The sequence below is a fragment of the Triticum urartu genome, chromosome 6A (assembly GCF_056163025.1).
Source record: "Triticum urartu cultivar PI428250 chromosome 6A, HENAU_Tu73, whole genome shotgun sequence".
Lineage (NCBI taxonomy): Eukaryota > Viridiplantae > Streptophyta > Magnoliopsida > Poales > Poaceae > Triticum > Triticum urartu.
In genome coordinates this window covers 47,604,462-47,618,223 of record NC_141878.1, presented here as the reverse complement: position 1 = coordinate 47,618,223, position 13,762 = coordinate 47,604,462, and the positions used below count along the sequence as shown (strand labels likewise).

The 13,762-nt window shown below is 45.0% G+C and overlaps 2 protein-coding genes and 1 pseudogene across 2 annotated transcripts; 2 read left to right on the top strand and 1 right to left on the bottom strand.

Annotated features, from left to right (window-relative positions):
- The first annotated feature begins 907 nt into the window (after positions 1–907).
- On the top strand, positions 908–2,197 carry LOC125517192 (transcription termination factor MTEF18, mitochondrial-like; annotated as a pseudogene).
- A 4,717-nt stretch (positions 2,198–6,914) lies between these two features.
- LOC125516493 (FBD-associated F-box protein At5g60610-like) lies at positions 6,915–9,281 on the top strand. The gene is made up of 4 exons (XM_087527969.1): positions 6,915–7,978; positions 8,066–8,260; positions 8,334–8,613; positions 9,062–9,281. Exons 1-4 carry the CDS (start codon positions 7,106–7,108, stop codon positions 9,097–9,099), a joined length of 1,386 nt encoding a protein of 461 aa, XP_087384095.1. The 5' UTR covers positions 6,915–7,105; the 3' UTR covers positions 9,100–9,281.
- A 2,956-nt stretch (positions 9,282–12,237) lies between these two features.
- Positions 12,238–13,762, bottom strand: LOC125517326 (F-box/LRR-repeat protein At2g43260-like). Its single transcript, XM_048682519.2, has one exon. The coding sequence runs from the start codon at positions 13,722–13,724 to the stop codon at positions 12,630–12,632; it is 1,095 nt and encodes a 364-aa protein (XP_048538476.2). The 5' UTR covers positions 13,725–13,762; the 3' UTR covers positions 12,238–12,629.

Here is a 13,762-nt window from a genome sequence, read left to right as displayed (position 1 = left end):
GACCCCTCGGAGACCGACTCAGAGTTGGAGTATCCCGAGGAGGAGGAGGAGGACAAGGACAATAGTGACAATGACAACCAGGCAACGGTCTGCGGAAATCGTCCTTGCCCAGATGATGCCACGGAGATAGCATTCAACAAGGACCAGACGCCCAGTATTGCAGCCAGTCTTAATTTGAGAGTCCGTAAAATTTTGGCTCATGGTTTCACTTAACTTGCAAGAAATATAGATTTTTTTGTTCTAGCGAACATCCCTGAAGGATTAGAAAAGATGAGCCGGCCTTAGCGTGCCGACCCGATAACCCGCATGCCCGGCCCGTCATGGCCGGCCCGGCACGTGGCCCGGCTAGGGCCGTGCCTAGGCTGGCTACCCAGGCACGCGTGCCGGTTCGGCATGGCACGGCTCGCAGCTAGGACACGTATACATACATGCATGTGCAACGGCACGAGCCCCACGAACGCACTGAGCCAGAAGGCGGGCATGCATGCGTGCAGTTGAGATGCAATAAAAAAGATGACATGCATGCAGGTGCAATGGCACGAGCCGACGAACGCGTTCGCCACGACGCTTGGCACGATGCGGGCATGCGGCACCCCTCGTGACGAGGCGCTCGGCTGCTCGCTCCTTCCCGTGCCACTCGGGCCGCCGTGCTAATCGGGCCGGCACGCCGGCCCGTGAGGCTGTTGTGCCGTGCCTGGGCCGGAGAGGCGAGCACGCGCGCCGGCCCGGCACGGCCCCTGTATTATACGTGCCTGGCCCGTGTAAGCCTAGCCGGGCCGGGCCGGCCCATTTGGCCAGGTATAATCGTGTATACGAGTGACTCCATCCCAGCCCATTATCAGAGGAGCGAGTGACGCGTGGGGTCACCTTGTCATCTCCAAGGTCGAAGCAGACCAGACCACGCCAATCCTCTCGCTCTCGCACCGGGCCGCCGTCGTTCCATCGTCGCGGCGCCATGCTCAGGGTGCGTAGCCGCGTCCTCGCACATCTCCTCTCATGTCCAGCAACCTCCCATGCATCCCCCGTCCGTCGCCTCCTCGCCACCGCGGCGCCCGCCATCTCCCCAGGCTCTGGCTTCGCCGTGGAGGAGTACCTCGTCTCCACCCGCGGCCTCACCCGACCCCAGGCCATCAAAGCCTCCGCCGAGCTCTCCCACCTCAAATCACCATCCAAGCCCGACAAAGTCCTCGCCTTCCTCGCCGGCCTCGGCCTCTCCGGCGCCGACGTCGCCGCTCTCGTCGCCAAGGACCCGCTGTTCCTCTGCGCCAAAGTGGAGAAAACCCTGGCACCCAACGTCGTCGCGCTCACCAACCTCGGACTCTCGCCTTCTGACATCGCGCGCCTCGTCTCGCTTTCCCATCACAGATTCCGGTGCAGATCCATCGTCTCTAGGCTGCACTACTACCTTACTCTCTTTGGGTCCTCTGACAACGTCCTCCGGGCACTCAAGAGGAACTTCTACCTTCTCACCTCTGACCTCGAGGGGGTGGTCAAGCCCAACCTGGCCTTGCCGCGGGAGTGCGGGCTAGGTGCTTGTGATATTTCCAAGCTATGCATCAGCCGACCAGTTCTGCTCAACACCAACCCGGAGTGCTTCCAGGGCATGGTGGCATGTGCCGAAAACATGGGTGTGCACTGTGGTTCTGGGATGTTCGGCCACGCGCTGCATGCTGTTGCATGTTTCAGCAAAGAGGAGATCGCAGCCAGAGTGGACTACTTGAAGAACATGTTCATGTGGACGGATTCTGAGGTGGCCATTGCTGTTTCTAAGGCTCCATTGATGCTGACGAGGTCCAAGGAGTCGATGCAGCGTAGCTCTGAGTTCCTAATCTCCGAGGTTGGCTTGGAACCGGCATACATTGCTCGTCGGCCGGCAGTGCTCACTTACAGCCTGGAGGGCCGGCTCAGGCCCCCGGTATTACGCTGTAAAGTTTCTCAAGGAAAATGGATTGCTCAACCACGACCGGGACTACTATTCTCCAGTTTTAGTGAGCAATAACGATTTCATGAAGAAGTACATATGCCCTCACAAGGAAGCTGCACCACACCTTGCTGAAGACTACGCAGCAGCTTGCAGAGGGGAAGTGCCTGCGAGATTCATATTTGCATTACCAAGACCGGTATGAAAATTGGTATGTTCATTATGTCATTCGGTCAAGAAGAAAGCATCGCACTACTATGACTTGTCCTTCCTCATATTGACACACATATTTGAACCAAGAGTGCGAGATCAGAGCATCCCTCAAGTGCTTTGAAGTATGAATGAGCAGTATTTCTGCACACTCTGTATCTTTATGTTCTGAAATGGCTGTTGCAGTTTTCAATGCAATCCTCAATCTATCTATCCATGAAAGAATGTTCTCATTTTGGCCATGAAGATGATATGAAGTCTCAAATTTTCCTTTGGATGGAAATTTTGGACTAATTTTTCTGTGTGAAACAATTTTGGATTTGTTGATGGTCAGTTGGCCACAAGGTGCTGATCACCAGGGCCGGCCCTAATATTCTGGAGGCCCTTGTGCGAGCCCTGCAAAATGGGCCCAATGGCTAGAGTAGAGAAAAATTTTACTTCCACGCTTATATTATATGTTGTTATTTTCTCCTCCAAAAAATGTTGTTATCCTCTAACACTACGAGCATATAACTCCTCAGGAATCTCAGCAGTAGCATTTGTCGGAATTATGAACATCTAACTCTTCTCAGCAGTGACATTTGTTAAAATGAATTTATGCAGACCACCCTTTTTGAGGTTCAATTAACTGATCTACATTTTTTTCTCCTTACAACCGGATAAATGCCTTTTAGGCAACATTCTTGTAACAAAAAAAGAAAGAAAACACCTGATTTCTTGAGTCCTTGTTCAAGCAATGCTTCAAGCAATCAACATATCTCTTGCCAGGCAGCCTGCAAGAGTCATACATAATGAGAGAAAGTTAATCATCACTTCACATAACAGAAATACATAGACAAGCGTCAAAGTATTTGCTGAAAAAATCACTTGAATGACTTACGTGCAGTCTAAAACTCAGAAACTCCATGGTTTGGGCCCTCGCCTCGCCATGGCCTTGACAGCCACGGCCAGCTTCTCACCGGTCGCTGGAACACGCTGCGGCCTGCGCTGCTCTCAACGCATTGCACATCGGGGTGGTGTGTGGCTGGTTCGCCGCGTTAGTCCTTGGCGATGCCCATCGAGGCTTTGTCGCCACAGACATAGAGTACTTATCCATTGGCTAGCATCGTTTGTAGCGCCAGCCTTTGGGAACTTGGGTCAATTAATTGGGGGAAAGTTGAACTATTGAAGAAAGGAGACTGGGAGAAGAAACGAGAGGAGGTGACAGCGGCGTTCTCGGGAAGAGCAACGTGCGCGTAACAAAATGGCTGGGTCTGCTGCCATCGTTGCTTTTTCTTTTTTCCTTCTACATCCTGTAGTACACATACATCACAGGATATGGGCCCCTGCTCGGGCTGGGCCCTAGGCGGTCGCACTCTTCGCCATGGCCCAGGGCCGGCCCTGCTGATCACTGCTGAGAATGCAGTTTTGATATAGTTATTCTAAGCAGGCCATTGTTGACTAGTAGTTTGTATCGATTTTTGTTTATTTTCCCTTTTAGTTTTGGATGGCCTTCTGGGTGATACTTTTCTAGGGGCTAGTCACATTTCTATTGACGGCCTACTTGTCTATCACTACGTAAACATATATTTCTAATGCCCTTGTATTTCTACTGGAGAAGCAAACTGATGTGTGTATGCCATGGTGCTGAAAAACAGAGGGCATTTCATACAACAAGGGAACTTATGTTATGGTAACCTTAAAAAAAGGTTGTAGCATTACCATGTTAATTTCTGCTATATCTTTAGCTAATTTTATTCCGTAATAACACTATCCGTATAGGTAGTGAGGGCATCTTTATCCCTTAGAATATTTGTTTAGTGGGTCTTATGTACCATCATTTTTGCAAATTTCTATCTGGAAAGTGGTAAAAGGAAAATGAAGAAAAGCCGGATGGGATGCCATGTAGTATAGAGTCTTGCAGAATTTCATACATAGGATTTACTATGTACCTCAGTGTATGAACCAACCTGTGTGAGGATGGGTGCACATTTGTTTGTTCCTGATGTGAGATTGTAGAAGTTGGAAGAAATGAGATCTCTGGTGTGTGCTTGTAGTACGTAAGGCAAAGGAGAGGTCCATGCTATATTGGTGAAGAAATGTGATTTAAAGATCAGCTGCGTGTCCCTTCTCTGGTGCTTGTTGTAATTATAGAAACAAGATTAATGAAATGTCAGCAAGGGGATTGGGAATGGATCGATCATGAAGTGGCTTACCACTAGGTGAGATGATGTCGAGTTTCCCTCAAGAAAAAAGTGGCTGGGCAATAGGAGCATACTAATTCAGGCCTCCTTTAGTTTAGAGGAATCTTGTAGGAATTTCATAGGATAGGATTTTTATAGGAAAAATTCCTTTAGAGCCCTTTGGTTTGTAGGAATGGAATCCTATTCCTATGGAGGAATTCTTCCTATCCTCCACATTTCATAGGAAAATAAACATTAGCCTAGACTCAATGGAAAAAATCCTATGATGTGAACCAAAGGGCATCTCCTTACCTATTCCTACTCATAGGATTTGAGATACATGTCACCTCACTTCCTAGGACTTTCCTATTCCTATGACTTTCCTATCCTATGAACCAAAGGAGGCCTGAATGTGGATGCTGTTTTCCTTCTTCCAGGTGAAGATGTGCTGAAACTGGATGGTGTTTTTTCTTCTTCTCCCAGGAAACAAGATGAAACATGGCGGCTATGACTTTGCTGACATGATTCAGAAGGCTTCTGTGACAAGTATGGCCTGATGCTGGCGTGAATTTTATTTAGGGAAGCTACTACTTTAATCTTTTTTGAATCTTGCAAGTTAAGTAATAGATTTGAATAAACTGGCAGCATCTGGTACTTTAATCAATTTTGTACATTTTGTTGGATCTTCACTTGGATGTAAACAATCTGAACGAGTCACGCATGCATGGAAACAGTAACCGTTGTGTAAATTTTGTACCCTGAACTCTGAATTCGAATCAGAGCTGAATGTTAGCCCTGAATCTTTCGGACTTCGTGTGTGAACTCTGAAACTTATTATACCCAAGTCAAGTGTGAAGCTATCTAGTAAGTGTTTAAAAATCTTTCAGGAGCCAAGTTAACTCGAATCAGAGCTGAAAAATAGAGGTCTTACAACAAAGTTTTCTAAACTACATATGTGGCTAACTTTTACTTGTGATTTGCTTCAGAAGCTTCATGGCCACAACTATTTTATCAGTATTCCCAATTATCACAGCCCCATCTGTATGAGTTCTTATGTTTTCAGAAATTGGGACTGGGCTTAACTAATTATGATGAAAAATCACTTTCTTATCTTGAATACATCAGTGATTAGAGGATTTTGAGCAAAAGGTTCTCCTGTCGTTTTCATAAATGTCCACTTTAGTGTATTAAAATAGTCATATTTTCATACAGGTTCGCCAAAAGCAAAATGACAGTGTCAGCGGATAAACTGTTTTGCCTTGAAGTGCAAAGTGTACATTTCTATATAATGTACTTAAGGCATGTGATGAAATCCAAATTGCAAATGGTAGCTGATCTGCATCATTCTTATTTCTGGAATTTATTTCTCCAACATTTATGCATATTCATTTAGAGTAGATAAATAAACTTCACTAGTGAACTTACTACATGAAGGCAATGATAATAAAATACAACTCCTGAATTAATCCCGAAATTATAACAATTTTTCTCTATGAAGCAGAGATGAAGAAAACACACGGAAGAGGCCATGATGAGCATGATGAGGCCACCCCGACCGTGAGGAAGACTAGGAGAGAAGCATCAACTGAGGGAGGATGTAGTACTGGTAATTCTGTTTCCAGCGCTAGCTCAGCAAGGTTGTATACCAACTGAAGTGCAGGTGCGTCCCCGGCCCGCCTAGGATGAAAAGTCTATTTTCTGTCATGATTTTTTGTCATAGAAATAGGAGCCCACCACATCTATGATGCTACGTGGTTTTGTCATAATTATCATCAGAGAAGTGTCATAACCATGACATAAACTTTTTTTGTTCGGGCCATAATATCACGGATGTGTCTTTTTTTTGTAGTGTATGTTGTTCATATGAGAGTTGTTGGAATGCCGCCACGAGGCAGCACGGGGCTCCGCAGATTGGACGGGGGGAGAGGGAAATGCTTCCTCCACTTGTGGTGTTTTTGGTATCATGCGTCGTTTTTTGGCCCCTTGTATGTGTGATTCAACTGGGCCTGCCTTAGCTAATGCAAGCTCAATACCATGTTGTTCAATCGTTTGGTATCCTACACTGCATCGGTTGCCAAATTAGTTATGCTATTTGGTGGCCTGCATTTGTGCTTTAGGGGTGAGCAGATGCAAACCCCACATGTTTGTCTATGTGCACGTAGTTGTTTTGCTCGCCCTTTTAAATTTGGTTGCCTTACTACCCAAAAGCAGCACACTTCATAGCAGGCATCACATATGAACTGCATAACACAATTAACACTACTTTGGCTGGAGGGCCAGGGCATGTGAGGCTTGATTGAAGGCCAAGCTATTTATTACCACTTTGCAAGGTGTGGGGAGACGATCCATATGAGAAGATTCCAAATAAGGCAAAGTTGGGAGAGAGGCATGTATTATGGGGACGAGTGGCAGGGCTGGCCCACATACAACAAGGGGTAATTTCGTCCATCAAACAAAAATCTGACATGTCAGTAGTGTCGTATTAAAGAATGAAATCTAGACCTAGCTTCAAACAACGAAGTTTGAAATCTCTAGGGTCAAATAAGGAATCCATAATTTTACCATTATCAAATAAGGAACTTTCCTCAAATAAACTGACACCACCACACACCACTAAATCTCCATCGCCACCCACCCTTTCGACCCCACCAAACACCACCACTACTGCCCCCTTTCCCCACCCTCCCCTCTCCCTGGTGTCCTCACCTCTCCCCGACGTCCTCACCTCTCCCCGGCTTCCTCACCTCTGGCTTATTTCGTCCCTCCACCCCTCTCATTGGAGGGGGAACGGTGGTGTTTTGCAAAAGCTCCGATGGAGTTCAGATCTAGGTGTCGCCTGGGTTTCCTAGATCCAGATCGCATCAGCACCCTTCCCGATGATCTACTCCTCCTCATCCTTGCCAAGCTCCCCTGCATCGGAGTTGCGGCGCGCACAAGCATCCTCTCACGGCGATGGCGCGGCCTCTGGGCCAGTCTCCGCCAAATCATCTTTCGCGAGGTCGTGTTCGACTCAATCGAACCAGCACTCGGCCAGATCTCTTTTCCTCCTGCAGTTTCCCTGTTGGAAATCCATGCCCCCCAGCAGGACATAGCGAGCACCGCACAAGTCAACTCGTTGTTGTCTGTCGCCGCGGAACTTGAGCCGAAGGAGTTCGTTGCTTCCTTCCCCTCAAGCTTTGGCCTATTAGGAAGGTCCATCATCATTGATTTGCCTTGCTTCCGCCACACCACCTACATCATGCTGGACCATGTATACATTCGCTCTGTGCCAGTCGGCGTTGAGTTTCCTGTGCTCGAGACGTTGTCCCTACTGCACTGCAATGGCAACCTCGATGCCTTGTTCTCATGCTGCCCGCGCTTGGGCACCCTCCTCCTCAGCGGCATTTTATTTGAGACATGTGATCTAAGGGTGAATTCGCCGTCGCTACAGGAGCTTATTGTGAACCCATTCTCGACAGAACATGTCAACATTGTAGCCCCCATGCTTAAGAAATTGGAGATTCTCCTTACAGTGATGTTGGAGGTCAACATTTCGGTCTTGGCACCAATTATGGAGAATGTCTGGTGGTACTGCTGCTACACAGAGGAATCTATTGTGTTTGGTCCTTGGTATCTCGAGTTGTTGGGGTTGCAGGCGACAGATAGACAAGGACAACTCCCTTTGTTGCATATTCGTGCAAGTGTAGTAAGCCCCCTCTCCTACTTAATTTACTGGAATATTATACTAACTAAAATTTATGAATTACATAGATCTTGCAAAATTGTTTTTCAGGACTCGTCACTTTTCCCCTATGAGCCCAACTTTGCACAGGAGATAGAGAAGCATATGGTTGTTGACTTCTCTCTTTTGGAGCTAGATCTCAAAACAGATGGACATGTTTTTGGAGCACTCGTGTTTTATCTCCTTCAGATTGACCAAATTTCTAGTTCACTTCGGAAGCTTAAGATCATCCTATTAAGATCAGTGGTAATTATTTTTCTGCTCTAACAATATCTCAATAATAGATGTGTAGTAGTTTACATTTACTTTTCGGTCCTAGGTAAAAGAAGAATGCCCAACGGATTGTCCCTGTGAGTCCACAAACTGGAGGTCCCAAGCTATCTCCTTGACTGCTCTTGAAGAAGTGGAAATCAATGGATTTGAAGGAGTGGATCATGAGTTTGATTTACTGAGAAAACTACTTGTATTCGCACCAAAGATTAAAAAAATTATTGTGAGGCTCACACAGGAGGTCTCATCAAGTAACAGTAGACGCACTAAAATATACAACGTCTTCGAGACCTATGGTTCATCAGAATGCTTTGTCTATCTTAGCTCTGGTGAGTATGTTTTTTTTGTCATTTATGATTAGCATCCTCCTACATGAAGTACAGAGATATAAATGTTAATTCTTGTAAGTTTCTTTGAAACCTAATATCAATCTTTCATTGCTTTACATGTTTATGGTGGTTGAAATGTGGCACTGGCATCCCAATTGTAGAGTTTAGTTGTGCATTGTATTTCGATTAGTAGCTCATTCTAAATGCTATATTCCCACGACATTTGTGTGTCCACACCCTCATATTTTGTTAGAAATAAAAGCTGAATGGTGGAGTGAATGATAAAAGACAATATTTTTATTCGGGTTTCCTTACCTTTGTTTCCCTTTTTCGTTACAATGTTCTTTAATGGTCTCAATTTGCTAGTGAGAACGATCCAAACACATACTTCAACTAAATTTGCATGTCTCAATAGTGACCAGAGTTCTTCAAATTGTATCTGCTGCAGGTTTAATAGACGACATCCAAAATCAACCATCGACATGATTATCATCCTCTTGCATATGTTGTTTCTCGTTGCGCATCGACAAGATCGCCCTTTCCATGCCAATTAACTCCATTCAACATGTTGTTTTGCCAGTGTATTGTACAAATGTTGCTAGTTAAATCCTGAATGGTTGTGATGCAATTCAATCACTTAAGTTAATATGTCAACTTATGCCAGTCAATCACTGTAGCTAGTTACTACATGTTTCCACCGAATTATGCTTATAACTTTGGTTAGATGAACCAAAGAGCTTTGTGAAAGCAGAGGGTCAAAAACTAAGAATTACCTTCCATTTCCTCTATTTTCTAACGATTGCACCCTACAATGAACAACAGATGCATCTTTTGTTACTTAGCTAATACAACATATTTGTTTGTTGATATTTGGTCTGGATATATGCCAGTGTTACGGCCTAGGGGTGCCTCATCATATCGGAAGTTGGCCCGTGGCACCCTAGGTCAGTTTACAGCTTGGTCCGACGTCTTGGCCTAGAGGCCTTATGAAAGGAAGGAGTCAGAAGACTTGGAGTATATGACAAGGAAGTCGGCATCCAGGAGGACTCCTCAACCTCCCTAACCGACTAGGATCCTGTGAACCCTAGATCCTAACATCCTATATTAGCCATGAAGGTATGTGGCCATGCGTTGCTATAGTAGCCAATAAGAGCAGTGCGGGGACAAATCCTGATGCAAATCAAATAACCAAAAAAAGACATCTTTTGGGTATGAAGCATAATTGGTGACAAGTTTGACATAATACATTTTAACGACCAAAGAACATCATTGAATGAAATCTAATTATCTGAATCACATGTTATTACACAAAATGAGATATCTTCAGACTCAAAAGTTTAGAGGTACAGCCATTCATCTTTACATGTAAAGAAAAATGTTCGAGACAACATTATGATCCATTTACAACATGTTTCTTTGTCCCCTCTTTCGATACAACCATTATTGCTTGAAGATGACATTTTAGGCATAACTGCAAGTGTATAAACACATTTCTATAAATAACAAGTAAGTGGATAAATGTACAACCATAATAAAAGATGTAGAGTGCTAAAAACGTTTCTACCAAAGAATTAAAGCTGAAGAACGTTTCTATAACGTGTCAACAAATCTCATGAGTCTTTAAGGACTGATAGCTTTATGTACAAAACAAATTGAATCAATTGTAAAAGATATTCAAAATGGAAGTAATGATGTGAAACAATGAAGGTTGTGACTTAAAAGCCAACAACAAATCCCATTTATATTATTATATAGTAGAAATACACTATCATTTTGTTTAAATTCCTGAAGAATATACTGTTATATGTACGTCTTCCTCTCACAATTAACAACTTAACACAAATTTCCGTAATCTTAATTAGATGAGTTCATGTACCTTTCTAGAGTACACGCATGACTGGAAAAGATGTTGAGGTCGCATTAGAACAAAACCAAAATGCACAAGCCTAAGAATAGAACCATTTGTACACACCATCTCTCAAATAAGACTAGAAGGGTGACGCGTGCTTTGCTGTGCCGTGTTCATAGAGGCACAATGACGACTATTAAATGTGACAAAGATAACAATTTTAAGTTTAGGTACCAAAAGATGCTAGCTGAAAAAAAAACTAAACATGCTATATTGATAGATTTTATTGCCAGTGACAACTGTAGATATTGGAGTTTTGAAAACGGAGATACAAACACTATATCATCGTTGATGAACACATACAATAGAGCACACTGATATTCATGATAAAATATTTAACCTCCTAGGTGACATATCTACTCAGAAAAATATGAAGGTCATAGATTTGAGGTCTTTATGGAATTTGCTTGCCAAGAGGTTGCAGAACCTGCCATAATGAATTTGTGTAACAAGTTTGTACATATAATCTAACTAAGCATCTACAACCCTTGCTATATCAAAGATGAAGTTGACAGCCCTAGCTTATTATTCAGCTAATGCATCAAAATAGCTTTCCCAGCCCCTCTTCCAGATGTTCTAAGCAGAAACTGCATCCACTCATGGCAACTCAGTTCTGTCTCTTTGTTAAACATTGTCCTTCGAAAATTTTACTGCAAGCTTACTTTGAACTCACTCTCACGCCTGTATTTAAACCTTCCCCAAGAGGGTCACTTTCACCTGTAACAGGGCGTGATCAAGTAGACTGTGGACATATATGTTAAATTGCCCAGAAGGATGGTATACTTGGGGCAATGCTCTGTCCATTCTTATTTGGATGTTTAGAATGTCCAAGCTTCATACGTTTTGTCTTCATAGTATCTGATGAACAGTCTAAACTGTTCCAAATAATTTGATATAAAATAAAATATAATCTAAAAATCATTCGTACTATACAAATCTACATTAGTGCTTCAAAAAATCAATATGGAAAATGACTTGAATGGAGAAATGTTCATAAATCAACCTGCTAGCTGAAATGTGTGGCATGAAAGTTACTAATACCCTCATGCATCTTTTTTTAATAATCCTCCTTGACAATAATTGGACGGAGAAAGCATTCAAGATCACAAGTCCATGGCTCAACATATATTTAGCGAATGAATAACCAAGTAATAATGCTACCCTGACCGAACTTTTATCATTCAGATTAGATATGGAGAACACATGCTCATAGTGGAACTGGAGTATGGCATAAATTATGTACAAAGATTGGTCCGCTACATCTATGGCCATAAACTATAGAATGAATTTTGGACAATTCACCAAAATCTGGATATATAACAAAATTGATTCTATAGTACATTGATATTTGAACGGGAAAATAGAGTAATAACTGTAAAAACATAGATTCAGCCTCAAATATTGTAAGGAGGAACCAACCTATACCACTTACAATTATGTATTTTTTTTAAAGGCCTCGTACTAGAGAATATTTAACCTCTTCCTTTAAGCAACAAGAAAATAGGAAGGTAACCTCTTCATTTAAGCAATTCCTGACAAAAAATAGATTGTCCGTTTTTTCAGAAAATAAAGGAAAAACTCAAGCTGATGGAGCAGATTATTTTCCAAGAAAACATAGATTGTCCGCTTTTTCAGATCTGAATAGCAGATTATTTTCTGAACATAAAAATATCCAACTGAAAAAATGAGTATATCATCATAGCATATAGGTATTAGGTCGCAGTCAGGACATCATGAGCGCTTGAATTTAGCACTACCATCGAATTCACAACTGAACCATTGTATACAGGAGATCGTTGGACACAACCAAACCATGAAAAAAATATCCACGAAACGACTGGGAACTAAACCAGATCTGAGATAAATAAAGATGAAACCGTTCGCCAGATACAGGCTTTTTAATCTGCTGCCACTTGAGCCCGCAGTACTTAGGAGTTAGGAGACGCGATGTGCGCCCGGGATCTCACGGTGGTAGTGGCAGACCATCGGCAAGGGGTGGAGGCCGTGAATAGAGATGTAGAGGCGGAGCATGGGGTGACTCCCTGCTGGCGGACGATGAACAGCAATACAGCATCAAGTGGGGCCGATGGCAGCCGCCGGTGAGATCTTAGGTGGACCGTATATAACATTCCAAGTGCAGGTTGCAAAAACCAACGTCGCTCAAATTGTTACCCGGAAGATCTGGGAGCTGTGTGCATATCCCATTGAGCGGATCATAAACTTGTAGCGTCGGACTTGGTCTGTCATTATGTAAGCAATAGCACATTAGCTTTGCATCATGACGCATCATCCTCAGAGGGATCACTAGATCGACGGCATGAGGCATCGGGATCACATACGCCTTGACCCAGGTGCCCTTGGCCAAATCAGACAGGAGCCATATGGTCGTGCAAGCATTTTTGGTCCGGCGTCCCTCCGAGTGAACCATGCAAAGGGTTCCATTGAGCTCGACCATACGGGGCATCGTCGATCTCATCTTTGGGGCTTTGATGGACCTCTTCCATTGCTCGGTCTCGAGGTCAAGGCGGAGGACATAGTCCCCGCCCACTCGCGGTGGCGACAAGCTGTAAAGGAAGTATAGCATACCATCTATCGTGACCATAGAGTTTTTGTGGAGGCCGAAATAGTCTCCAATTGGTGGTGACTGCATCCGCCTCCATCCTCTGGCGCCGTCTTCCAACGCCAGAAGCTCGCAGGTGTGCTCCGGCTGATGACCATGACTGAATGTGGTCGTGAGGCGGACCACCTTGAACATGCCCGACGGGGCAGCGTAGCCGATGCCCAAGGTGCAGAACGCTCCGCCACTGTCGCCCATCTCCGTGGAGGTCACGAGCACGTCCCCGGTGGCCAGATCGATCACGTTGAGGACGCGGCCGACACGGGTGGCGCAGACGGGGCCGCGGGGGCCGGAGATGATGGTCCAGAGGTCACCTGCGGACTTGACCACCCTCACGACGCTGCCGTCTGTGTCCAGCAGCCGCAGGTCGCGGCGGCGGCGGCGCCCTCCGCTGGATGCACCATGGAAGGAGTTGGCGACGATGAGGAGCTGCGGCTCCGTGCGGGCCTTGTGCGCCGCGACGAACGCAGGGTCGGAGATGAGCGCTCGCCACCCCCTGGACGCGCACTGGAACCGGCACGCCGATTTTACCGGCGCCCAGGAGAGTATCTCGGAGACGACGTCGTTCGGTATCGACGTCGGCATGGTCGATCGGTGGCCGGAAGGAACCGCCCGCGAGCCGC

Coding starts and splice junctions, on each gene's coding strand:
- LOC125517326 (XM_048682519.2), bottom strand. CDS start 13,724: ATGCCGACGTCGATACCGAACGACGTCGTCTCCGAGATACTCTCCTGG.
- LOC125516493 (XM_087527969.1), top strand. CDS start 7,106: ATGGAGTTCAGATCTAGGTGTCGCCTGGGTTTCCTAGATCCAGATCGC. Junction 7,979..8,065: donor TGCATATTCGTGCAAGTGTA/GTAAGCCCCCTC, acceptor ATTGTTTTTCAG/GACTCGTCACTTTTCCCCTA. Junction 8,261..8,333: donor TCATCCTATTAAGATCAGTG/GTAATTATTTTT, acceptor TTTCGGTCCTAG/GTAAAAGAAGAATGCCCAAC.